The following is a 26,112-nucleotide window of genomic DNA, read 5'->3' on the forward strand; positions in this document are numbered from 1 at the left end:
GCAACATTGGTTCAAGATGACGCCATAATAAAATAATATATAATAATGTGCCTGATGGCATCACTCACAGTATTGGCAGCGGTCCCCATATGTGCCGGGAGCGCACACGCATTCCCCAGAGCGGGGATGACATTCCCCAGAGTTGAGGCAGTCCGGGCACCACTGGGCACAGGCGATGCCAAAGCGATGCTTCGGGCAACCTCGGAGAAATTTAACAGAATTATTTAATGACGATGAACATCATCAATGTCAAAATTTAATTGCGCATTCGATGAAAATTTATTTATTATCACAATGATTTAACTGAGTAAAGCGGACATAATTGGATGAATTTTGTTATTAAGACAATTTCACGATAGTTTTAGCGATTTTCAAAGGATACCGCATTACAAAACGTTCTACAAATTTCACAGCCAAATTTTTGTATGATTTTATCAAATAAATGTTTGAATTATTATATGTGGTCATTCCCAAATTACTCAATTGCATCTAATCGAATTGACAATTATCGTTTTACGTGTTAACCGTTCAGGGATTAAACTGTCGAAGAATTGGCTCAAAATAACGTGGAATAGAAAACGTCGCCGACTAAAATTTTTGCGCAGACAGCAAAAGAAGTCGTTTCCGGAAAATAATTAATCCACGTATCAAGACATCGTTCATTTATTGTTTTCCGATTAAGAAGACAAAACTCTTCACTCAGAATTACCAGGCCAAGAAAATTAAAATGAAAATAACGAAGAGAATAAGCGTCAAAAGAAATGTTCTATGACGAATATTTTCAAAAGTTCAGGAACTCGGAAGATTTGCCTTCTTACTCATTCAAATTTATCTAGAGCTGAGCGACAGTAATTGATCTCAAACATTAATTGAAAGTATATAATCAATCAGTAATCCCCAATAAATATCGAGCTAAGTCAACAGATAAAACTATATAATCAATCAGTAATTCCTAATAAATATCGGGCTACGTCAACAGTTAAAATTATATAATCAATCAGTAATTCCTAATAAATATCGGACAAAGTCAACAGTTAAAAGTTTATAGTCAATCAGTAATTCCTAATAAATATCGGGCTAAGTCAACAGTTAAAACTATATAATCAATCAATAATTCTTGATAAATATCGAGTTAAGCCAACAGTTACAACTATATGGTCAATCAATAATTCCTAATATATATCGGGCTAGGTCTTCAGCTAAAACTATATAATCAATCACTAATTACTAATAAATATCGAGCTAGTAAGTCAACGGCTAAAACTGTACCTCTCTATAACGATAAACGGTACCTCTATATTCTGAACGATAATTAAACGGAGTAGGAAAGATGAAGTGCTCGGCTTCAGAATAAATTTATTCACTTTTACAAATGCATCAACTTATTAGTAAACTTGTTAAACAGAGAAGAGGTGAGCCACGGCCGATGTATAAAGGAATATTAATTGTGCTTCCTCAGCAAAATGTTGCGATTATTAAAAGATGAGGCCATGCAAACACAGTGGCTGATGAATGCAACTATTAACGGAAGGCATTGTCGACAATCAGAACTACCAGGAAGAACTGAATCAGGTTACAGGTCAACGTAATAAAAGGTAGAGAGCTGTGTGGCGCAGTGGTGAGAGACTCTGTCTCTCGCACCCAGCTCCCGGGTTATCCTTGTATTTCGACACAACGCGATTACGGATTGTGCCCACGAAGCTGTCGGTGGCCGTCGCAGATGTGAAGGCGACCGCCTTGTCCTCCCCGGCCCGCAAGACGCCGGCGTGGAGGGCGGCCAGACACACCGGGGAGCTCTGCCACGTTCAGCTCGGTCAGAGCAGCAGTTACAAAGTTGAATGTCTTACCGTGGGTTCTAACATGAACGAAATTGTCTTTTGCAACTGCATGACAGGCCGACTAAGAAACATTTTAGAGAAACATAATAGTTGTAAATAATAAGTAAATAATAATAATACTGATGTTACATTTTTATTTAAAACCTTATTCGCAGACGTGGAACGCCAATTTTCCAACGACGCTGCGTTCACTTTGAATTTCTGTGATTGCGCTCAGGGATCGATTTTTGCTTGCAAATTCATGAAACAAATAAAGTGCTATAAGGATAAAAATCATGTTCACTATTGGGATAATTGTTTCGATATCGAAAATCACCATCCCAAATCTAACCCTCTGATTGATCAAATAATGGAATTAAAACCTCAATATCCGACCATAATTTTACATCCGAACATGATTGATATTTTAACTTCAAGTATCCCGTGCCTTAGTGACATAAACTCTTTACTTTTCAGTAAATGGGCCAATAAAATTGTCTCTTTTCCAACCTTGGCAAACGCTTTTGTAAAACGCCATCCATAAATTCATATCCCTACTGAACAAAATGAAAATAATAATTGGAAAACAGTGATAAATAAATCGATAAAAGTAATATATAGTAACCACAGACACGAGAAAATAAAATTTGTGCCTATACGTTCAAGATTTTAGTGACCTTTTGAAATATCAAAACCAGACTTCTCCCGAAATTCCGAAAAGCCTTGTATGTGATTGACTGATTGGCTAGGAATTGCATTTTCTTCAGACTGAAAGCATATCATTGCTGCCATGCTGTTAATTTCTCTCACCCCGTCATAAATTAAAGTCCCTGTAACGTCTGATCCCCCGCCGTATGCCTCGGAGTAGGACTGGTTCCGCCATGTCGTGCACGAGCCCGGGCACCTGATGCAAAGTTGGAGAAAATAATTCGGTCAATATTGTGTTCAGTGAATTATATTTCTGAAATTACTCTATTGCATCATGAAATAGTTCGGTCAATATTGTGTTCAGTGAATTATATTTCTGATATTACTCTATTGCTTCATGAAATAGTTCGGTCAATATTGTGTTCAGTGAATTATTTTTCTGATATTACTCTATTACTTCATGAAATAGTTCAGCCAATATTGTGTTCAGTGAATTATATTTCTGAAATTACTCTATTGCTTCATGAAATAGTTCGGTCAATATTGTGTTCAGTGAATTCTATTTCTAAAATTACACTATTGCTTCCTGAAATACACGAACTGTATTGGTCACGTGACTTGGTCACTATTTCAGAAACATCATTGGTAGTTTTGGATATTTTAATTCGGGCTATAAATAATGTTTTACCCAGTTTTATTTCTTAAAGCAATTCGACTAAATGTGGTTAACGTATGAGACTTCATTGAACTTGTTTCCTCTATTTCATGAGTTGTATATGTGGTTTTGGCAGACTGTCAAGTTAGATTGACATTTGGTACCAACATTAAATATCATTGAGATTTTTTTTCTATCAAATACTATACCACTCACTTATTGGTGCCAGCGGCCTCTAATTCAATGTTATTTCAATAATGACCTATTCTTTATGACATGCGTTACCTTGCATGTCACTGTGCCTCGCTCTAATAACTTCTGCTACCAAACAACCAAAGATATTATAACTCCAGCATTCAAATCCTATCTACCTGTTCTTATCAATGCCATTCATAATAGTTATGACTTCATTCCCCTCACCAGTGACTGGTGCCGGCACTGTTCCCAAACGTTGTCGCGCACGCCTGATCAGCAGCAGGCGACTGCGCCGTTGCGGCCGTGAGGCACAGCAGCGCCAGGCACAGCGCCTTCTCAGGCACTCTCATCCCGTCGCTCTGATGACGTCACGCGTGTAACTTGCGGTCTTCACTGATACTTTTATTGAAGAATGGTTATACTCTTAGGACTATTAACATAATTTCAACTCAATTGAAGTATTGATATTAAAATGAAATTTTATGTGTTTTGTGAATAAGCTAAAACAGTATAATAAAAGTATTGATTGAAGATAATCGCGATGGTTAATAACGAATCAGTTCCGCATTATATGATTGGCATTGCAATATGTGAAAGAATCAATAATTTGCAAAAATTCTGCTTTCCAACATTATAAAACAAAACATGAGGAATATCTTGAAATGTATAAGGCCATGAAAACAATATATAGTTCAAGATTCAGTAGTAGAAGTTCAAGGAAGGGAAATAAATCAGAAAAACGAATGGCCTGTTACAAAATTTTGAAATTTTTCATGCAGTTTATATATATCGAAACAGCACCAAACTCAAATTCATGAGAATATATGATTGAAAAATTCTTGTTCTTGTTCACGTGTCCAAAGACCAGAATTCATTCATTTACGCCAAATCAACTTTACTTAAACAAATGATCAACAGATCTCATGGTCAGAAATTATTTCGATTCATATAAAGAATTTTTAGTAACTCCAGAGTCACACCTTTATTTTATTCTTGAGCTCATGTACACGCGTAGGAAAAAATATAAATTTAAATGCGAATACAAATGTACACAAAATTTTGTGTAATTTTCTAAGTTTTAAGTTTCAAGCGAATTTGCTATTTAAGAAATCAAGCGATATTAATATTTGAAAAAATTATAAGCGTAGAATTTAAATTTTCTTTGCTGCATTCGAAATAAATCCCGGAATGAACGTATTTCTAATGCTGCAAACAGTTGAATCAAATTTAATTCCTGATCACTTTTAAGACCCGCGTTCGTATTAACGAAGAGGCGTCAGAATAAGGCCGCCTCTGACGCTTGCTTGGGACAAGACTGCGGGCAAAGCTAAATTTTATCGCGCGCCACCACAGCGAGAGTTTCCGCCCGAACCGAGACCTGATAACCACAAAATTCTCATAACTTAGAGATAACTTAGAGAAAATAGAGATAAGTTTGAACAAAAGTATCGCTGAAAGGACATCAATAATTGCAACTCAGAAACAAAATAGGTTGCTATAAGACAACATCAGACGCGTTTGCAATCGTACAGGAGCACGTAAATTTTTATTCCGTTTGCGATCTCTGGAGAAGCTGTGACGTACTTGCATCCCGAATCAGTTTTGATAAACGACACCAAGACTGTGAACGGATGCTGCTATCTCTATCTCGCTCCGCATGAGCTGCGACGACAGCGAAGTATTGTATTATGATAGAATTAACGTGATGCATGCGTGAAAATACGAACGCTACAAAAAAGGATGAACTTTCTTGAATGTGTGTTTTATGTGGAAATTTCAGCTAACTATTTCAGTTCATAGAAGGTTCTGATGAGTCAATGCAGCAGAGTTTCAAATTGCATACAAATTTTTTACATAATGTATTATTTTAGTTGTCACTCTATTGGAATCACTCGAGCTCACAAATCTCTTCGATAATTTAAATTAAGTCCCATGATCGTGATTCCTGTCACCAGAGCCCAATCATCCCGAATGAAGTGAACATTTGAAAGTCTCTTATAAAAAACAAATATGGCAAAACCCACATTTATCACGGATTTCCTGTTCAAGTCTTGTTTCATAAAATTTAACGTGATCTCATAATTTCTGAATAAAACTTAGACTTAACAAAACAAAAATCATCTCTGGATTTCAGATCGATCTTTTCCTCTTAGTTCCTAATTTAGCAGAATCCATCATTAATAATATCATTCTCATAAAATACTGACATATTAGTACATATCCGGTAAAAGGTTTAAAGCACGCAAACATAGTACTGCAGAAGCGAGATCTAAGATTATTTTTGAGGTTTATCGAAAATCCACGTTCCAAATAATTTCTATTACATTACGATCAGACCGAAGAATCACATGTATGTTAAAAATTTGTATCAAGTTTTAATAATTAAATGTCCATAAATAAATAAGATATAACATTTATACGATTGTAATAGCGTGAACTATTTCTCTTCCTTTTTGAACTCAATGCATTATAGTCTCAATAAAAAGAATTGATCGAACATTTGTGCAAAATAAGACTTTCGTTTTCCTCAATCCATTCAGTAAGAATAAAAGGCATGCTAACTAAAGAAAAACCTGTAAAAACAGGTTAAATAGATTTACGTCGATAGGCTTCAACCACACAAACAAACTTTGACAAATAAATGCCAGATTATTGATGTTCACTACGTAATTTAGAAAATTTTGCAGGTCGCTTTGGCGAAGATCAGTTCTGATGCGAGGATGGCAAACGCTGCGTCTCCAAAGCATGGATGTGCGGCGGTATCAACGATTGCTTTGACTACAGCGATTCTATTAGCATAACAAAATGCATTATATTTGTTAGAAATATAACAATTACTTACCCCAAAATTGTATCAACTTAGTAATGTTATTTAGGTATCGACTTGGTCCGAACGGGAATTTATCCACTAGGATAAGGCGTAATCGAAATGTAACTCTCGAAACATTATTTAAAGAACACCGGAACGGAATCCGACTAAAGTAACTAGGTGTGAATAGTGAATGAATAATAAAACTTTAAATATGATTTTTATTTGAGTTATCTAGATATTTGAGGCTTCACATTATAATTTAGGCTGTAGCTGCAAACGCAGGACCAATGACAAGCTTCCGGTAACGGAGCCATGTAGCTGCCCCAGACAAGCCAGAAGCTCGACCTGGGAGGGTTGAGGTTATAGTTTAGGTTATAGTTCAGGTTATTGTTTAGGTTATAGTAACCTTGTTCTCGGTTTTAGCTCTGCTAATATTATTTGGTTTTGGTTATATTAATAGTATTAGATTTAAGTGAAGGTAGTCGTGGTTTACGTTACTTAGGTTTAGTCACAGTAACACTATAATAGTAATAGGTTTATAGTCACGAGCAAAGAATCTATTCGTAAAACAGTATTCCTAAAGCAGTATTCATGTGGCAGTTGAATTGGAAAATGTGTTCACCAAACATGTAACATCACCAAAAACATCATGTAACATCACTATTCACCAAATTCTCCTAACGTGTAACATCCTGAACAGTTCAAGGAGTTTGCGGTACAAACGTGGACATGTAAACGTCAATGGAGCCAGGGTGTTATACTGTACCAACGTCAATAGGTTGATTTTGAGGTTTTTGCATGCAGAATATGACGGACGCGACCATTTTAATGGTCATCTCGTAACCCTAATGTCTTGGTACGTTGTGCTGCTCAGAAACTATGTTATTATATTCAGATTCATACTTTTTATTTAGTTTTTCAGATTGTGTTAGAGACCACGATTGCCGCCGGTCACAAATCATTGACAGATGTAAACGAATTATAAAAACGTATAAGAAAAAGTTGTATTATTTTGTTATCTCGAATTTCTCACACAGAACACAATCGGTAGATCTATTCTCTATTTCGGTGGGGCATTTAATTGGCGACAGACATGAATCTTGTCTGAATCAAAGAATGTGAGTTAACGAGATACAAATCAATTGGCAATGTTCAGCTTAAACTCTAACCGACAGTTTTGATATGTAATTTGCATACTATAATACCAATGTTCTGGCAGGTAACTGCACCTCGATCGGAACAGACGAAATGCGACAACGAAGTGTGTGTGGATAATAAGAAGCTGTGTGATGGATTCAATGACTGCGGAGACTACAGTGACGAGCGAGGCTGTCTGTAGTTTTGATCATCTCGAAATTAATAGCCATTTTAAGCTGGTTTTACCATAAGTTATTTTTATAGCGACACATTTTTCTTCGATATACTAAATTCTAGAATTTCAGTGAGCAATTGAATTCAAGGTTTGGCCTATTTGTGATTGGAAATCTTATTGTTATTCCGCGAAGCGATTGTCGTGGCGTATAGTTCAACCAAACTTCGAGGGTACGTTAACACTTAAGTTCAACAGTGATAAGAAAATAAAAGAAAAGAAACGAAAAAGGATAAGAACGGCTAGAAATGACGCCTGGTTCAAGAATATTCGCATATTGTTGCATTAATTCATTAATTAATTTACCAAATAATTCATTTTCAGGACATGCAGCACTGACCAGTTCGTGTGCCAGAACAATGGCATGTGCATTCACGAGCGGAGCGTGTGTAACGGCTACAACAACTGCGGCGACTACAGCGATGAGCAGAACTGTGAGAGATTATGGTTTAAAACATTATATAGACAGGACTAAATTAAGGTTGAGTGCAAATGGCTGCGAGAACTGAAATTAATACATTCATGTGAATGAATATGAATGAATGCTAAACCCACTGTTATTCAGTTGAAAGTTTGATAATTCACTATTGAGATTGTAACGCAAAATATCTAAAAAACTGAGGCCTCTGAATTTGTTAAATAAATCAAAGCGCATTATTTAAATTATAGAATTAATTTTGAACAGAATTCATTCAAATGTCGAAAACATTAAATTTACAATGATTTTATTTGTAATCAGAATGATGATCAATTTTCTGCAGGTACGGTTTCACATATCGCACGGCACATTTCATCTCAATTCACGAATATGTGTGTTCAGTACAAAAACAGATAGAGAAATGCCGGTAATTCTACATCGATACATCGTGTTAACAAGATTGCTGTTAAAGAGCACGAAAAAATTCTGGAGACATTTATTGTTCTTTTTAATCAAAGTACTAATACGTTGATATTTGTAATGTCATTTCCCAGTCAATATTGTTCGTCCTTTTTGAAAGATTTATTCTTTCCATGCCAGTAATATTTTAAATAACTTTCGAATGTTTTTCCAGAATTCGTTTGAAAGAATTTTTTAATCTTTATTTAATTATAATGTTCACAACTAAGATTAAGGGGAGCGCCTACCCTAAAATTGAAAATTTTTACTTTTTCGGTTTTCATACTAATTTTAAAGCTGACATTCTGCCCTATCCAACGGTATGAGCGCATATTGTGGTGCGCGCGGGACTTTGTCGCTCTCTCCTCAACATTCACACTTATTGTCACGGAAAACCTATCTCCTCCTAGAGTTTTGAAGCTACAACAATGAAACATATACCATTCGATTCGCAAAGCATAGATCTACAAAACGACCTAGCCGTTTTTTCAATTTCGTCATAGTTCGGATTTTATTCCTGAAAAAGGGGGGGTGGAAATGGGTAAAATCGAAAAATTTCCGAAAACTTTACAAAAAATGCTCCCACACCCGCAAAAGTTAGAAATTCAAAAAACGGCTAGGTCGTTTTATAGATAACGATTTTACGCATCGAATAATATGTGTCTCGATGTCGTAGCTTGAAAATCCCAGGAGGAGATAGATTTCAAAAGTACCCCTTTTTTGACCGTATTCTATGAATTTCACGTTTTTTTTCATTTTTTTTGAAAAATTCACACGAACAAAATGTGAGTTTTTTTCCATTTTACATATGTGTACCAAGTTTCAGAATGATCCGTTTGTAAATAGCCGAGATAAATTTTGGGGTAGACGCTCCCCTTAATAACCGTGCAGGTACCTGCAGCACTTACGATGTACCGTGCCTCACCTCCGGCATGTGCATCCACGAGTGGAACTTGTGTGACGGCAACAACGACTGTGGCGACTATAGTGATGAACTGAACTGTGAGTCATCAAATTTGTAAATATATCGAAATTAAGATTATACGTTTTACATATATGAAACTTAAGAGAAGAAATTGTATAAATATGAAACCTAAGATTGTAAAATCTCCCAAAATTGTCTGCCCGGTTCCATTTGCGTTGTAAAAATTATGGGTGTGGTTTAAACCTAGCTTTCATAAAGAAAAGGCCATCAAGACGCAGCAGTTAAGCTATTATGAGTTAGACATATCGGTTTTAAGTCAGTATATAAATTGCTATGCAATATATTCTTCAAAAAGAAGCCCCCTGACGCTGTCTGAAAATTTCATATTATTTTGATGAAGTTTTCTTCTGCTATAGCCTGCCCTGAGTTCTTAGAATTAAGACTTAAATGGTATGCATATAGAGTAATAGTTCTTGTACGGAATTATCTTGGGTTTAGATAATAGCTAATCACTCCCAAGCAGCCAAATTGCCAATAATAAATGAATACACATATTTTTCCGTTGTCATTGTTCTTTGGTTATCCATGCCCAAATGTATAACTGCATGCGCCTAGCAAAGATACCCATGCAATAGATGAAAATGAATGAAACTAACCTTATTTAGCACCTAATGTTATTACATACCCTTCTATTTCTATTAAATAAGCCTAATCAATAGTATAGTATAGTATAATATAGTATAGCATCTTCGGCATTAAAGAATAGGCCTGGATAGGCCTGTCGCCGATTCTTGTGCTTTTCTTGACTAGACTGGCCTTTTGATCAGATCTTTTCAACGGACGGTAGATTTAAAATCGATTCTAGATATCAGTTGTTCCGTAGGGTACGAGGCATTTTAAGACTAAACATATGCTCTTGCATGGCCTTGTCTAGTCTGTTCATGAACGCGTTCATACTCGGAGCGTCAACAATATCTTCAGGGAGGCTGTTCCGTAATCAATGGGTTTCGTAGATTACTAATCGTTTCAGATGATTGCAAATAATAAAGGTTTGCCCTATTTATAATATTATCCTCATTTTTGCAACTACTTCTAATGAAGTTGTTGGGTTGTGAGCAGGTAGTTGCACGACAGACCAGTTCGTCTGCAAGGATGGTGGCATGTGTCTCAGTAGTTATGCGCTATGCAACCGCGTCTTCAACTGCCTTGATGGCAGCGACGAGCTTTACTGCTCGGGTTACACTACAATTATCACTGAAAATAACCTAATTTATTCTTTTTCTCTATTTTACTCCTAAAAAAAATTCGTGTGTGGTTTTGGTTAACTGTGGTTAACATTTTGATTAACAACTCACATGATTTAATCGCTCTTCATCCGAAAACGTTTATACTAATATACAATTATTTGACTTTAAACTCACGTCAGTATACTGTAATGTTATTATTCATTGATTTTCCGTGCTCTCAAATTTATTTGGGCGTATATTAAAAATTTAGACATTTCTCTGTTTATTTGTATATGTGCACTCCGTATAAGTTTCAATGTATCCCAGACAGGACAACTCTGTTTAGTTCAAGTCCCATCATTGCGTTTTCTTCACAGTGAGTAGAACATTGAATCAGCGACTACAATGAACGTATGAGATCGAACAACAAAATTTTTCTTCCCCACTTAGGATTAAATACGGTAAATGCGCCAACGAAAAACACCGTTCGACCGTTTGTAGAAACCAAACAATATAATTGCTAATTAATTTCATTCGCTGGTCTTCAATAAAACTTGCATTAAAAAGCAACTTCTGCCCAGCGATAACAGAAGTACGAGTATTTTAAATGTGAAATCGGCCACATATACATATTTACTTCCTGCACTCGAACTTTCTATGAAGAACAACTTTTCCCCAACAATGTAAGCAGATTTTTAAACATAAAATTGGCCCTATTTACATATTTGGTCGCTACCACGATGTCTGTTTCAAGGCTTGCCTCTAAGTGTCGTACTATCTAAACTCGCTTTAGTGCACGTAGCGGCTAAGTACGCGTACCAGCCGATTACTCGTCAGTAATTGGTGGGTTAAGCTTTAAAAGCCGTCAGTGATTGGCTGACGGAGTTACGAACTCATAACTATTTCTAAAGTACGGCCTCAGTTCGCTAAAAAAGCCGTCAGTGATTGGCTGAAGTACGGCCCCAGTTCGCTAAAGAGCCGCTGGTCAACAGGTGAATGCAGCTCGTCACAATTCCGATGCAAGGACGGCGCGGCCTGCATCCCTGCTACCTACGTGTGTGACCTCATGAACGATTGTCAAGATTTCAGTGACGAACAAAATTCTGAGTTTGACCGCTTTTTTCTGGGTTCGACATTAAGGTTAGGTTTTTTTTGCGTAGTTAAATCTATTCTGTTGAACGAAGTAGTTACATGTTAATGCCAATTTGTGAATCGATACAGGTAAATTTTCATGTTAAATTTATAAACATTCAGAGTTTTCTATAACGAAGTTTCTTCTTGTTGCTATGCAGGAGCTTAAATTGATAAACTTTAAGAGTATTTTACTGTCGCGGTCATTTATAATAAGTTTATAATTGGTTAAATTTATTAACTCTATGAATGTTTTGCTCTCGCGGTCACTTATCATTACCTTGCAATAGGTTAAATTTATTAACTTCAAGAAGGTTTTGCTCTCGCCGTCATTTATCATACCTTCGGAATAGGTTAATTTTATAAAATTCATGAATGTTTTGCTCTCGCGGTAATTTATCATAACTTTGCAATAGGTTAAATTTATTGACTCTATGAATGTTTTTCTCTCGCGGTCATTTATCTAAAATTTACAATAGGTTAAATTTATTAACTCTATGACTGTTATGCTCTCGCGGTCATTTATCATAACTTTGCAATAGGTTTAATTTATAAACTTTATGAATGTTTTGCTCTCGCGGTCATTTATCATAACTTTACAATAGGTTAAATTTATCAACTCTATGAATGTTTTACTACCGCTGTCATTTATCATATAGCTTTACAATAGGGTAAATTTAATAACTTAAGAAGGTTTTACTATAACTTTACAATAGATAGCTGCAGCGCTTCACAGTTCCAGTGCAGGGACGACCTCCACTGCATCGACGTGGGGTGGCTCTGTGACGGCATCAAAGACTGCCAAGACCTCAGCGATGAAATAAATTGTGAGTTTGCAATAATTATTTCAAAGATCCAATGCTCCTAATTTATCCAATATCAAATTTGATCTTGGAATATCTTTTTTTTCTTATTCAGGATTATTAGTTGGCACAATTGATCCTGTACCGTCGGTTTTAGAATTCGGAGAAAACGGTAAAATCCAATCCCTTTTTTACAATACTTCTCTTTAACTTCACTTCTTGTTTGTTTGTCTGTCTGATACAAATCTTATAATCGATATTTAACACCCTTCTACCAGTACAATCGATCTGAAATTTTGCACAGTTGCATAAAATCTGAGACAATGCATGAAACAATTGACAATAAATGATTTTGAAAATTTAAAAATGTTATTTTTGATATTAAAAAAGTGAAAAAAAATTTTTGTCCGCTACATATCTTATAATCGATATTTAACACACTTCTACCTGTCCAATTGATCTGAAATTTTGCACACTTGCGTAAATCGGCGACAATGCATGAATCAAGTGACAGAACGAATGATTTTGAAAAATTCGAACAAATTTTCAAATTTTAAAATAAAATTTAAAAATTATTTTTTTTAATATAAGGTAATAAATTAGAAATTCATTGTACATGTGTAACATAGGAGACACTGAATTCTTTAAAACTGTTGTCTTTAAAAAGTAATATTTAATCGCATATCATTATTACAACCGTTTTCTTTAACTTCACTTCTTGCTGTTTGTCTGTCTGTCTTCTACAAATCTTATAATCGATTCTAACACACTTCTACCTTTCCAATCGATCTGAAATTTTGCACACTTGCGTAAAGTTGGAGACAATGCATGAATCAATTTACAGAATAAATAATTTTAAAAATTAAAATTTTTTTATTATTAAAAAAAAGTGGAAAAATAATTTGCCTGCTACAAATCTTATATTCGATATTTAACGTACTTATAGCTGTCCAATCTATCTGAAATTTTGCAGACTTGCGTAAAGTCGGAGACAATGCATGAATCAATTGACAGAATAAATAATTTTGAAAATTTAATTTCTTTTATGTATTAAAATAATTAAAATATTTTTTGTATTCGAAATTAAAATTAGAAATTCATTGTACATGTTTTACATTGGAGACACTGGATTTTTTAGAAGTGTTGTCCTTAAAAAGTAATTTTTAAACGTGTGTTATATATTTTAAAAACAATCTAGCGGTGAATCATCAATTAGAGTCTTTTAATATAAATAAAGTGATTATTGGGCTCAGCTTTTTTATTAAAGTATTTATTATATTTTCCATACCAGGCAACTGCACTTCGGAGCAATTCAAGTGCAGTAACATCGCATGCAAGGAGCAATGGGCGATGTGCAATGGCAACGACGATTGCGGCGACTACAGTGACGAAATAAACTGTGAGCTTCTAAAAAAATCATTTGGCTCAAGATTGCATTGATTTATTTATTTTCATAGTTCTAATTTTTTGTCTACTTCAAGATTGATCCCAATGAGTTTGGGATTGAAATATCTTGTGTAAGAATTGCGTATAGTATTATATGCTCTACTGTAAAATGTTCATTGGGTGCCCCCAGGTAACTGCACTTCAGAGCAATTCAAGTGCAATAATGGCGTCTGCAAAGAGCAATGGTTAGTGTGCGATGGCAACGACGACTGCGGCGACAACGGCAACGACGGCCTCAATTCCTTGCAATATAGAATATTGATTCTTATGTTTTCATCTGTGACTTGTGTTCTAATGTTGAATTGATGCTAGTGAATTGAGATGTAAATGCCGCATATTTTTCTGCATCAAGTCTGATTCGGTCCATCATAGGTGTTTTGTCGCCCATCAACAGGCAGCTGCAGTTCTTGACAATTCGAGTGCAAGGCCGAGGGGCGCTGCCTGCCTTCCGTCGTGGTGTGCGACGGTGAGGCAGACTGCGAGGATCACAGCGATGAACAAAAATGCACTGATGAATCCCTTGAAAACTTTCTTCAGAAGCAAGTCTAGTGACTGTGTGTAATGTTTCCCGGATAACAAGATTTCGCAAACAAACGTGAAGCAGAATATTATTACAAATTAACTTGCAAGCACAGAATAACATTATATGGGATTAACTTTTCATAATTTTTATTATCCTCACAATAGTGAAGAATGCAGAACCAGCTCAGACTATTTCTGAAGAAAATTATCCATTTACTCTCATCAGTGACAACAGACTCACTAAAGATATTTTTTCATTGTCAGCATTTAAATCTGATCAACCTATTCTTATTAATATCATTCATAATCATCATAGCTCCATTCACCTCACCAATGTCTGGTGCCGCCACTGGCCTCAGGCGCTGTCGTGCGCGCCGGATCAGCAGTAGGCATAATTAATGGTTATTATAAAATATTGATTAACAAATTTTCTTCCCGATGAAACACAGTATTAAAAATTTGTAATTTTTTTTGTTTTTATGTGAAAGGGGTTCAATACACGTTTAAAATGTTAAGTGTTTATTAAATTATTGAAATAGTTGTGAACGCCTTAAAACTAAGGTACATGTGAATGACATAGTTAAATACTGGTCTATTATTCCGTAGATTTGAGTTCCCAATGTAGGCACTTGAGCACAACAGGTGCAATAAATTATAAAAATTGCATTTAACAAATGAAATACATTGGAAAATTAAGAAACCGACTGGAAAAACGATTTACATAAATGAGCAAGCTGTTAGAATTATAAAAAAAAATTGATGCTACGCGTAAACGATTTTATAACTGTGATTATGGCAATGTGATTTAAACTGTGATTATGGAAATTAACACACTAAACCAGCAATGTGTTGTGTCTCATGACGATCACGCATTTTAAACATGATTTGTAACTTTGAGTAGTAATAAACATAGAATATAACTAAATTTTCAAAGTTTTTTCAGCGAGTTTCAATTTTTTCAGCGGTTTTTCAACGACTAATGGTCGGTAGCCGGCGTAGCTCAGCAGGTCTCCGTGTTGGCATTGGCCAGCAGTGGTCTGAAAACGTTACAATAAAACGCTAACAAAGTTAACTGCGTCACTAAACTAGACTCAATGATATCAATCGTTATCAGTGAGAAAGAAAGTCAAGAAAATCACTTCTTTATTCGATTTCTTCAATTTCAATGCATAATTTTCTTCCGAAGAACACAGCATATTACGATTCTTTCATTGAATGAATGTTAAAAAGTATAAATTTCTCCCTGTTGTTTGGGCCGCAAATTCGCAAAAAGTTTAATGGCAACGGAAATACCATAAAAAATTCACAATACCTCTATGGCGCTTCAATGTCCAGATACAACGTCATTAGTTTAAAAATTCTAGAATTCAGGGACAATTGAATCCAAAATCGGCAAAACATATGTTAAATCTAAATTAGCAAGCGAATTCCGTAGCAAAAAGCAGACAAACTTATCTATTTACAATTTCAAGAAGTCGACATAAACAAAAGTGGCAGTCAAACTAGGCTTTGATTAAAAATATACAAGAAGCATGAAATTTGCAAAACGAAAGTGGAAATTAACGCATTGCGAGTGTAAATTAAAATTTAATCTATTAATTTAAAATCTAATGCATTCAGTTGCATGCTAGGTACGCATTGATATATATCCAGTTCAGTAACTCCTCACTTCATGGTCCGTCAGTCTAAAATAGAAACTACTTGACTTTATGCCTACATACGGTGGCGCATATCGAGCATAAATGCATTTATAAACCAGTTTAGTTTCTTGAATTTGTCTTGAATTTTAATATGCATCTCAGCATGTAAACAAAACGTGTATATACTTGGATACAATTTACGCCAAACAAATAAAAAATAATTTTACAAATAAAAGCGTCGCACAGACTTGAAACGAATGTTACAGCTGTCAAGTCTCTATAGGGCACAATTTAGTTACAAGCCAGGGGCCATACTTTCAAAACTCGCTAAGTGAACGTAAGTACTTACGCTCAATTTTCTTGTCTCTGATTGGCGGATTTTGCTTGCGTGGCCGTCAGTAATTGGCTGATGGACTTACGATCTCTTAACTTTTTTTGAAAGTATGGGCCCAGGAAAGACGGCACAATTTAGTCCCGTCCAGCAACGAAGACGATGACCGTCGCAAAGCCCAGTTCTTGAAAGTCAAGTTGCCCTCCAGTGACGTCAATCCCTCTCCACCTTGGCTGAAACATATACAGATATTTCGATGATTCCTTCGCACTGTCTTAATTTTATTGTCAAATTTCATTGGCAAATAAAATTTTGAACATCACCACAGGTGACTTTTTGTATGGTTTGTTTGATTTAAAACTCAGATCTCGGGCAGTACGGAGAATGCTATGGCTTATAAGCTTTAAATTTAAATAACTATTTCGTACGTTTGACTACAACTGGATCTTCAAATCTCTCTATCAATCGTTTTTTATTTCACAACATCCCAGCCATGTGAATTCTCAAAAAAAAAAAAAAATTACTAGAAATTAAATTTCTAAATTACTAGAAATTACTAGAAAAATTACTAGAAATTATTTTACTATTCAATATCATTTACGTCTGAATAAATGTTCAAAATTACAACGTATTTTCCATTTCGTTCAAATTCCGAGTGCCACGACGCAAACTTACTGGGTTTTCGCTGTCAGTTTTGGTACACGCGGAAGTCGCTGAGGTAAGTCCTGGCTGCCTGAAGCATGCACTGCAGCTGCGCCTGATAAAGGGGGCAAGATCAGGGGAATTGGGGATGTGATAATAGAAACAGTCACCTTTTTTGTCAGTTCATATCATCGATTTTATATTGGACATAGCTTTTGTATGCCCCAATGCTTTAAATTTGTATGGTTTTTGTAATTATTTGGAGAAAAGTTAGGCAAATAATCAATTTTGATTTGCCGGTAATTATGTTATTCACCTCATTGATGATGAACTGCTGGCGCTTGACGGCGGTCCTGTAGACGTCGACGTCCTGCCGCTCCTTCAGCCTGTCGACGACGCTCAGGACGCCCGCTGCCAGGCCACAGGCAGTCACGCCATCCCTGCAATGAAGACATTTTTCCTTCATTACATTTTGTTTGCGAATCAAAGATAATGGCGGGTGTTTTATCCTCCTGTATGAACCTTAATTCGTTCCCTCCGTCATACAATAATTATTGATATAATAATAATGTGAAGGTAAGAATACTAATGCATGCCCTCACCCGCAGACGAGCACAGTGGGCCCTGCAGACTTGTTGGGTGAGCTGCAGCAAGTGTCGGCAAGGCGGACCAAGGAACTGACGTCAAGAGGACAGGCCATCCCGCGAGGCCAGTCCATCACCTCGTACACTAACACTGCAGCTGATGTCTGAGGCAGAAATTGAGGACCATCTTGATTTGTGATATAGTTTACGCTACATTTTGGCTAAAAGTTTGTTTTTCTATTTCAAGGCGCAGAATTTTTCAGTAAATTCAACAAATAATACATAGATATAAATATATTATTTCATAACTATTAATAAGATTACAAATATATGAGATAAATTTTTCTTGCGTGATAGAATAGGCTAACGGTACAACTTATTTCTAATGCATGCAATCCGAACAAGGTTTAGCGGTACAAGATACCAAGTTATTAGCAATATATACAATACCACATCACGGTACAACAAGTGGTCCATGGTTTACCAACAGAGAAAAAAAATTTGGTTTGCTACCGTGTTTTTTTCTCCAACACTACATTTAGCCAAACTGTTGTATTATTGTTCCATTAGATAAGAATTGATCTCACCGCGCCGACTGCGACAGAAACGCGATGGCAAATGAGGTGAGAAGCCGCGGCCATCTTGGCTACCGTCTTCACCTCCACCGTCGCCGCTCTCAGTGTAGCGCCGACTGGAGGGAGCAGCTCGGGGAAGTTCTGAAATAAGCAAAATGAAAACTACTGCTTCTATCAGAGTATGTTGGAATAATGAACAGGAAGAAAAAAGAGATAAAAACATTAGAGACTTGACTGGAAAAACCGCAATTTAAGGGTCTGAGTCTGAAGGATTAAAAGTCGAACTCAAAATCAACGGACTCAGAATCAATCTCAAAATCAAGTCGAACTCAGAGTCAGTGGACGTTGGAGTATTGTGCCTTTAACATCGGTGACAACAGATAACATTTTTTCGCCAGTAATTCGAATTTTAGTGCGGATACAAGCTAATTGTTTGCATTTCATTTAGATGGTATAACAAAATTTTATTCGATCAGATCGAATTTAAATATATAGGTTATTTTTAATTCTGAAAGTAAACCTTACACCAATAAGGGCGTTATCACGGACACAGCCCAATTTTTTGTTCTGTCCGAGGTGCAATTAAGGTCTTCAATGCTTCTTCAGGCTACGCACACTGAAAGGAACGCATCCAGTCATTGATGTGAATATCCTGCCATCCTGCATACAACAACCTGCTAAAGTACGGCCTGCTGAGTTTCCTTGTAAACTTGGAGAACACAGCACGTTACACAATGACTGCCTTCACCTCATCGTACCGCGCGTTGAGCACCACAACAGCCGGGGTTTTTTGAGTGAGCACCAGGTTCCAGAAATGCTCCAAACGGCCTGGAAGAGGATGTTCCGTGACGATGTAGGCTCGATCTTTCTGGAGTCCATCGAGTAGTATTGCGTTGATGTACTGAGGTTGTCCGATAGCATTCTGTTATTAGGGAATAGTGCTGAATTAATCATTATCGTATCATCATTATTATTGTATGTGTATTATTAGCAATAATATCATTTTACGTTTAGAGCTTATCTCACTTTAGGTGTTGAAAATTTCCGTGAAGAAGTACAGGTGTACTTCTTACCTAAACCTAAAAGCTTGACAATGCATAAGTGAGTTACTCGAGCAAGAGATACCGAGACAGCAACACTGTTCAAGGAAGTTTGAAAATAGGAAAATGAAGCACTGCAGCATATGTACTGAGAAAATTTTTCTCCTGCCTTGGACGATTTAATGTTTGATAGCTACGCTCACCTGCATGGTGATTCGATATCTGTCCGCCGGCAAAACTTCCGGTGAACGGTTGCACGCGGTGTACTGTTTCGAACGCGCTTCTGAAAACGTCAGCGATGATGGCAGAGTATTAACTCCTGCAAGCCATTCGGGGCATTCATGCAGGAGCTGCAGAAACTTTCCATGGAATTCGTTTTCGCTTGTTAAAGTTTTGAAACCAAACAAGAGCTCGTCCAGCAGCTGGAGACAGAGTTGGAAGCGTTGGGGGCTGTCGACAAGACTAGCTCGGTCCTGTAGCACACCTTCTAGTACTGCTATAACGTCCAGTTTTCCGGAAGCCAGTAGGTGGTCGTAGCAGATCATGGTGTAGATCACTGCGCCGGAACGACCAACCCCCGAGTTGCAGTGGACTACGGCGTGCACTGGTGAAAAGTAAAAAGCGTCCGTTAAAGTGTATCTACCACAAACATTACACTCGGTGACAATGAACCGCACGCAGCATGCATTCAAATCTGCATACCCACTGATGAATTGTTCAGTCCACACCAACATACTTTTGGGGTGACTGGAGGCAATGTCCAGAAGCATGCTGGCGAGCGCGAGTGTATCGGATGGATCTCCTTGCTGCGGCCACGCGGCGTAGTGGTAGTGAGTGACGTCACGCAGCACAGACTTGCCTTCCACTTCCATCTTTACCTGGTGCAGGGGAACAGAAATTGCTACACTGTTGTGAATAAATGAGTTGTTACTTTTCAAGTTACAATAGGAGTCTACAAATGTTATCGAAAGGTCAATCTATTACTTGAACTTGAAGTTGCGAACATTGTTGCATCTTAAACATAGAACTGAATTGCAGACGCTTCTTGTTTCGGAGTAAACTCAAGCAATGAAAGGTAACTAATTAAAAATGCCTTGTTTGAAGATTGAATCATTCCCGCAGTGAGTGGAACAGTAGGTCAAAAACCATTAGAATACTGAATGAAATCTGTGTTATCATTAAAATATATTTGTTAACTTGTCTCCCGTCACACGGCGTTACCTCACTGCACAAGGAACAATAATGAGATGCGTCTGAACTTTACCTGGAGGCGAGAGACGTTGTAGCTCGAGGTGGTCTCGGTAGACAACATCGTGACCATCACAGATACCGGCGGATCTTGAAGCATCACCACGCCGTCATAACTGAAGTATTGGCCACAGCTTTCCTGATGAAGACGAAAACCGTTAAAATTTATACTCTGCATTATGATTTGATCATGTAGATTAGTTACGCATCCTTCGAGTCTATGGCAAAATGCCTAATGTTCCAGAACCACATGGAATTAAATGGGATGAAATTAGGTCTACTATCTACTTAGGCTTACTTCGTTTGTATCTTATTAGGTAGTAACAATTACGGCCACAGACTCGCTATTTCATTTACGATTGCCTGGATGGAAATTTGCAGTTAATTCGTGTTGATGGAAATATCGCCAGCGTCGCTTCAGGAAAGACAATGACCAACTGTCATGGTATTCCGATGGCCATCGACCATATTGGGTTTAACACAGCATAGAGATGAAAAATACTCAACTTGGATTGCAGTTAATGTCATAATATTATTGTTGAAAAATTTTTCTGTTTTTTTTTTTTTTTGATGAGTAAATTGGCGATTAAGTCACGAGTTTACTTAACGAAAATCCAAATTTTTCCTAAGTTAAATTTTTTATCTACTTCTGTCCTTCTATCGGTTCTCAAACTTGGAAATTGATTATCTAATGAATAACGTAATGAGTTCATATGTATGGGATTACAAAAAAGAAACATAGACCAAAGGCCATCATTTCTAAGGCACGAAAATATTAGCCTTTAATCGTCATTCATGGCAAGACAGAAAAACTACATTTGTACAAGCAGCAAATCAATTTTAGATGCAAACAGTACCAATACAATCATTGTAGACGCAAGGCAACTCACTGCGTTGTCCTCGATGAAGTCCCCAATCATTATGATGACGTTCACTTGCTGTTCGATGAGCATTTATATGCGCTGGAAATATTGTGACGTCGCCGTCATGATGTCAGCCCGTCTAAAACATGAGCATTTATATGCGCTGGAAATATCGTGAGGCTTTCAGTACATGGAGAAAAATTCAGCGGTTGAGATAGCGTGGTCTGAAACATTGAGAACAGGCATTCATATTTTTAAAATATTGTGATATCTGGCAAAACTGCTTCTTTATGGAGCGATCTGATTCAGTTATTTGTAGATCTTCTGTAATATCCATATATCAGGAATTTATTCTGCCAGAGTTATTTTTTTCTGACAATTCGTGCGTTCTATGGGTGCACAATCTAATTATTTATTCCTATATTGTCACAGAAGAAGAAGAATTCGTCTTAGAAAACTTAGACCATCCAATCATCGCTGGCGGCAGCGGAGGAATGGAAGCTGTCGTTGCCTTCATCTTGTTACTGTTGGTGATCCTGGTGTTCGGGGGTTTTCTGACGTAATTTCAAAAAGGCACAACCAAGAAACAGGTAGCCTTTCGTCCGAAGCTTTCTTTTTAACTTCAAGCACCGAGCATTGTAACCCAATCAGAGAATATAATTATTTCTTTTCATTTTTTGTTTTTTTTTTTTGCTTTCCGAAGATCAAAATATATTTTTTTTTGGTACTCAGTATCCCAGACGCATTTATTTACATTCCTATTATAGTATTAGGGCCATCGGGGCCTAATTTTAGGCCTTTCGATAGTAAATTAATTTCGTTAGAAGATAGCTCATTGTTAGAGAGATTAGTAAGAAATTTAGGGAGCGGAATGTTGGTCGTTTTAGATATGGACATTGTCCTTTGTAAAGGGTTATTAATCCTCTTTTTTGGCCAAGGGGTGTTGGTTTTTCTCCTCATTGTTGGATTGGCGACCTATTCAAAGTCAGATGAGCTGTAGGGAAATATTCCCTACGCAGGAGTTAATCCTCTTCTAGGAATGATCAAAAGCTAAGCGCTGTGCAGGATATAAGTAAGTGATTATCAATAAATTCATTTTGTTAAGGATTTATTCAAAGCTCCGGATTTTCTGGGCTGTTCTTCATATTTGAGGCAGTTGAAATCCATTCAGAAATCTGCGTCCAGGTTTAACTTAATTTGGCAGATGTTGACGATTACTGGAGATACTGGTAAAAACGAGCGCATCATCAAAACAGAATCAGTAAGCAAAAATAATTCAGATATTTCAATAGTTCAGTATTTACGTTAATTAAAGAATAAGGCTCACCTTAATCAATTAAGATTAAGTGCACATGTATAGCGTAGTGCTTTTAGACGTAGAAATTAATTGAAGTAATGATTATTGATTTATTAACGCGCGGCAGTTCCGAATATAAATAGAGGTCACCATAGAGAATGATCACCTTGGCCAGTCAAGTTAATAATGTTAAGGTTTAAGGTTTAGAGGTTAACAGTTAAAGTTTAAAGGCTTTAAGGTTTCAAGGCAAATAGGCAATTTGACGAGCCGGCCAAAGTGTTCAAAAAAATGATAAGTGAAAAACGCATGCACCCCAAAACTGAATATTTAACTAAGTATGAGTTGTACAACAAATAAGCACCTCATATTTAATGAATTAAGGAAAATAAGGCAACATATTAAGTAAGGAGAACTGGACACGACCGCGCTGGTAGAGTTTCTCAATTAAGCCTTACGAGAGCAGCGGCTCAGCCTTATATGGACTGAGCAAGTTCTGCTTCTTCGCAGTAGTATTTCCAGAAGCCCGGATCGTAAATTTTCCGAACAGAGCTTTATTCTGTTTTTCTTTTTCAAAAAAAAAAAACAATAGGAGAAAATGGCTCTGTTTTACCTCAGCAAAGGTGAGAAAAGCATAGGCCAGTCTACAGGAGGGAGTAAAGCGGGATATATAATTTTTTGGTTTTTACACTTAGGCAAGATATCCTAAGGTTTGGGTTTTCAAACCATTAGGTTTTAAAATGATGCCGTTATTTTCTTCGTTAGATAAACTCCTCAATCTCGATCCCCAACCGGACCATCATATTGACAGAAGCAAACAAATGAGATTTTAATAGAAGGGATATTAGGAAAATCTTGGATTCCAGCAGGCTGTGTTATGGCAGGTACAGTCGCGATGGTTACCCAGAACACACTGAAGCTCGCTTCTCACGCCTCAGTGAGACGAATTTTTGTGATTCATTCATGAGAATGAATATGAATGAATGCCAAACTCAATGTTATTCAATTGAATGTTTGATAATTCCACATTGAGATTGCAACGCAAAAAATCTAAAAAAACTGAGGCCTCTGAATTTATTAAATAAAATCAAAGCACATTATTTAAATAATAGAAATGATTTTGAACATAATTCACTCAAATATCGAAAACATTAAATTTAAAATGATTTTATTTGTAATCAGAATAATGATCAATTTTATGCAGGTACGGTTTCACGTATCGCACGGCACATTTCATCTCAATTTACGAATAGGTGTGTTCAGTACAAAAACAGATAGAGAAATGTCGGTAATTTTACATCGATACATGGTGTTAACAAGATTGCTGTGAAAGAGCACGAAAAAATGCTGGAGACATTCATTGTTCTTTTTAATCAAAGTACTAATACGCTGATATTTGTAATGTCATTTCCCAGTCAATATTGTTCGTCCTTTTTGAAGGATTTAGTCTTTACATGCCAGTAATATTTTAAATAACCTTCGAATGTTTTTTCTAGTATTCCTTTAAAATAATTTTTTAATCTTTATTTAATTATAATGTTCACAGTTAAGATTAATAACCGTACAGGCACCTGCAGCACTTACGAGGTGCCGTGCCCCACCTCCAGCACGTGCTGTGAGGCATAAATTTGTAAATCTATTGAAATTAATATTATAAATTGCATATATGTTAATATTACAAGAGGAAATTGTAGAAATATGAAACTTAAGATTGAGGAATATTTCAAAATTTTCTGCTCGGTTCCATTTGAGTTGTACAAATTAAAGGTGTGGTTTAAACCAAGCCTTCCATAAAGAAAATGCCATCAAGACGCAGCAGTTAAGATAAAGAAATATCGATTTTGAGGTCAATATATGAATATCTCCGCAATTTATTCTTCAAACAGAAGACCCCTGTCGCTGTTTGAAAAAATTTTATGCTATTCTGCCGCAACTTTCTCTGTTGCTTTAGCCTGCCATGAGTTCTCAGAATTAAAACTTCAATGCTATGTATAAAGAGTAATAGTTTTTGCACAAATTATTTTGGGTTTAGATAATAGCCAATCACTCCCAAGTAACCAAATTTCCAGTAATATATTAATTAATACGCATATTTTTCCGTTGTCATAGTTCTTTTGTTATCTATGCCCAAATGCATATAACAGCTTGCGTCTAGCAATGAAACCCATGCATTAGATGAAAACGAAAAAAAACCTTATTTAGCATCGGCTGTTATTAGTTTTTTTTTCTTTTAACCCAGCCTACTGAATGGGTTACGTAGATTACCAATCCTTGCAAATTATAATGGTTTGCCCTATTTATAAGATCATCCTTATTTTTGCAACTACTTCTAATGCAATTGTTGGGTTGTGAGCAGGTAGTTGCACGACAGACCAGTTCGTCTGCAAGGATGGTGGCATGTGTCTCAGTAGTTATGCCCTATGCAACCGCGTCTTCAACTGCCTTGATGGAAGCGACGAGCTCTACTGCTCGGGTTACACTGCAATTGTCACTGAAAATAACCTAATTTAATATTTTTCTCTATTTTGCTTTTAAAAGAAATTTATGTTTCGTATTTACATTTTGGTTACCATACTCACATGATATATTAATACACAGAATAAATAAAGTGATTATTGGGTTTAGTAGTAGTAGTAGATTATAGTATTTAATATATTTTCTATACCAGGTAACTGCACTTCGGAGCAATTCTAGTGCAATAACGGTGCATGCAAAGAGCAATGGGCGATATGCAATGGCAACGACGATTGCGGCGACTACAGCGACGAAATAATATGCGAATTTCTAACTAAATCTTTCTGGCTCAAGCCTGATAATCTCAATTTCCTCTAAGATTGAATAGGCATATTCATAGTTCTGACTTTGTTTCTACCTTTAGATTGAAATCAATGAGTTTGGGTTTGAAATATCTTGTGTAGGAATTGCGTATAGTTATATATGCTCTACTGTAAAATGTTCATTGGGTGCCCCCAGGTAACTGCACTTCAGAGCAATTCAAGTGCAATAATGGCGTCTGCAAAGAGCAATGGTTAGTGTGCGATGGCAACGACGACTGCGGCGACAACAGCAACGACGGCCTCAATTCCTTGCAATATAGAATATTGATTCTGATGATTTCATCTGTGACTTGTGTTCTAATGTTGAATTGATGCTAGTGAATTGAGATGTAAATGCCGCATATTTTTCTGCATCAAGTATGATTCGGTCAATTATAGTTGTTATGTCGCCCATCAACAGGCAGCTGCAGTTCTTGGCAGTTCGAGTGCAAGGCCGACGGGCGCTGCCTGCCTTCCGTCGTGGTGTGCGACGGTGAGGCAGACTGCGAGGATCACAGCGATGAACAAAACTGTACTGATGAATCCCTTGAAAACTTTCTGTGTAATGTTTCCCGGATAACAAGATTTCGCAAACAAACGTGAAGCAGAATATAATTATAAATTAACTTGCAAGCCCAGAATAACATTATGTG

The 26,112-nt window shown here is 36.6% G+C and overlaps 2 protein-coding genes and 1 long non-coding RNA gene across 3 annotated transcripts; 1 reads left to right on the plus strand and 2 right to left on the minus strand.

Moving 5' to 3' along the window:
- Positions 1–1,664: 1,664 nt before the first annotated feature.
- On the minus strand, positions 1,665–3,658 carry LOC108681100. The gene is made up of 3 exons (XR_001931470.2): positions 3,541–3,658; positions 2,628–2,721; positions 1,665–1,796 (listed from the first exon to the last, which is right to left on the minus strand). It is a non-coding gene; the product is annotated as an uncharacterized LOC108681100 (long non-coding RNA).
- Positions 3,659–6,060: 2,402 nt separating this feature from the next.
- Positions 6,061–12,770, plus strand: LOC108681098 (low-density lipoprotein receptor-related protein 1B-like). Its single transcript, XM_047884231.1, has 8 exons — positions 6,061–6,066; positions 7,347–7,462; positions 7,821–7,930; positions 9,265–9,375; positions 10,418–10,534; positions 11,436–11,651; positions 12,372–12,482; positions 12,763–12,770. The coding sequence occupies exons 1-8, from the start codon at positions 6,061–6,063 to the stop codon at positions 12,768–12,770; spliced, it is 795 nt and encodes a 264-aa protein (XP_047740187.1).
- Positions 12,771–16,469: 3,699 nt separating this feature from the next.
- Positions 16,470–21,425, minus strand: LOC108681097 (tyrosine-protein phosphatase non-receptor type 2-like). Its single transcript, XM_018170083.2, has 10 exons — positions 21,377–21,425; positions 20,503–20,625; positions 19,975–20,116; positions 19,442–19,842; positions 18,947–19,120; positions 18,211–18,339; positions 17,642–17,787; positions 17,356–17,479; positions 17,073–17,154; positions 16,470–16,630 (listed from the first exon to the last, which is right to left on the minus strand). Exons 1-9 carry the CDS (start codon positions 21,404–21,406, stop codon positions 17,086–17,088), a joined length of 1,338 nt encoding a protein of 445 aa, XP_018025572.1. The 5' UTR covers positions 21,407–21,425; the 3' UTR covers positions 16,470–16,630; positions 17,073–17,085.
- Between the last annotated feature and the right edge of the window lie 4,687 nt (positions 21,426–26,112).

This window comes from Hyalella azteca, unplaced genomic scaffold, assembly GCF_000764305.2.
Source record: "Hyalella azteca isolate HAZT.00-mixed unplaced genomic scaffold, Hazt_2.0.2 contig14929, whole genome shotgun sequence".
NCBI lineage: Eukaryota > Metazoa > Arthropoda > Malacostraca > Amphipoda > Hyalellidae > Hyalella > Hyalella azteca.

Coding starts and splice junctions, on each gene's coding strand:
- LOC108681098 (XM_047884231.1), top strand. Junction 7,463..7,820: donor AGTGACGAGCGAGGCTGTCT/GTAGTTTTGATC, acceptor ATTCATTTTCAG/GACATGCAGCACTGACCAGT. Junction 10,535..11,435: donor CGACGAGCTTTACTGCTCGG/GTTACACTACAA, acceptor CTATTTCTAAAG/TACGGCCTCAGTTCGCTAAA.
- LOC108681097 (XM_018170083.2), bottom strand. CDS start 21,406: ATGATTGGGGACTTCATCGAGGACAACGCA. Junction 17,480..17,641: donor CCCACTGTGCTCGTCTGCGG/GTGAGGGCATGC, acceptor TCTTCATTGCAG/GGATGGCGTGACTGCCTGTG. Junction 17,155..17,355: donor AGCAGTTCATCATCAATGAG/GTGAATAACATA, acceptor CCCCTTTATCAG/GCGCAGCTGCAGTGCATGCT.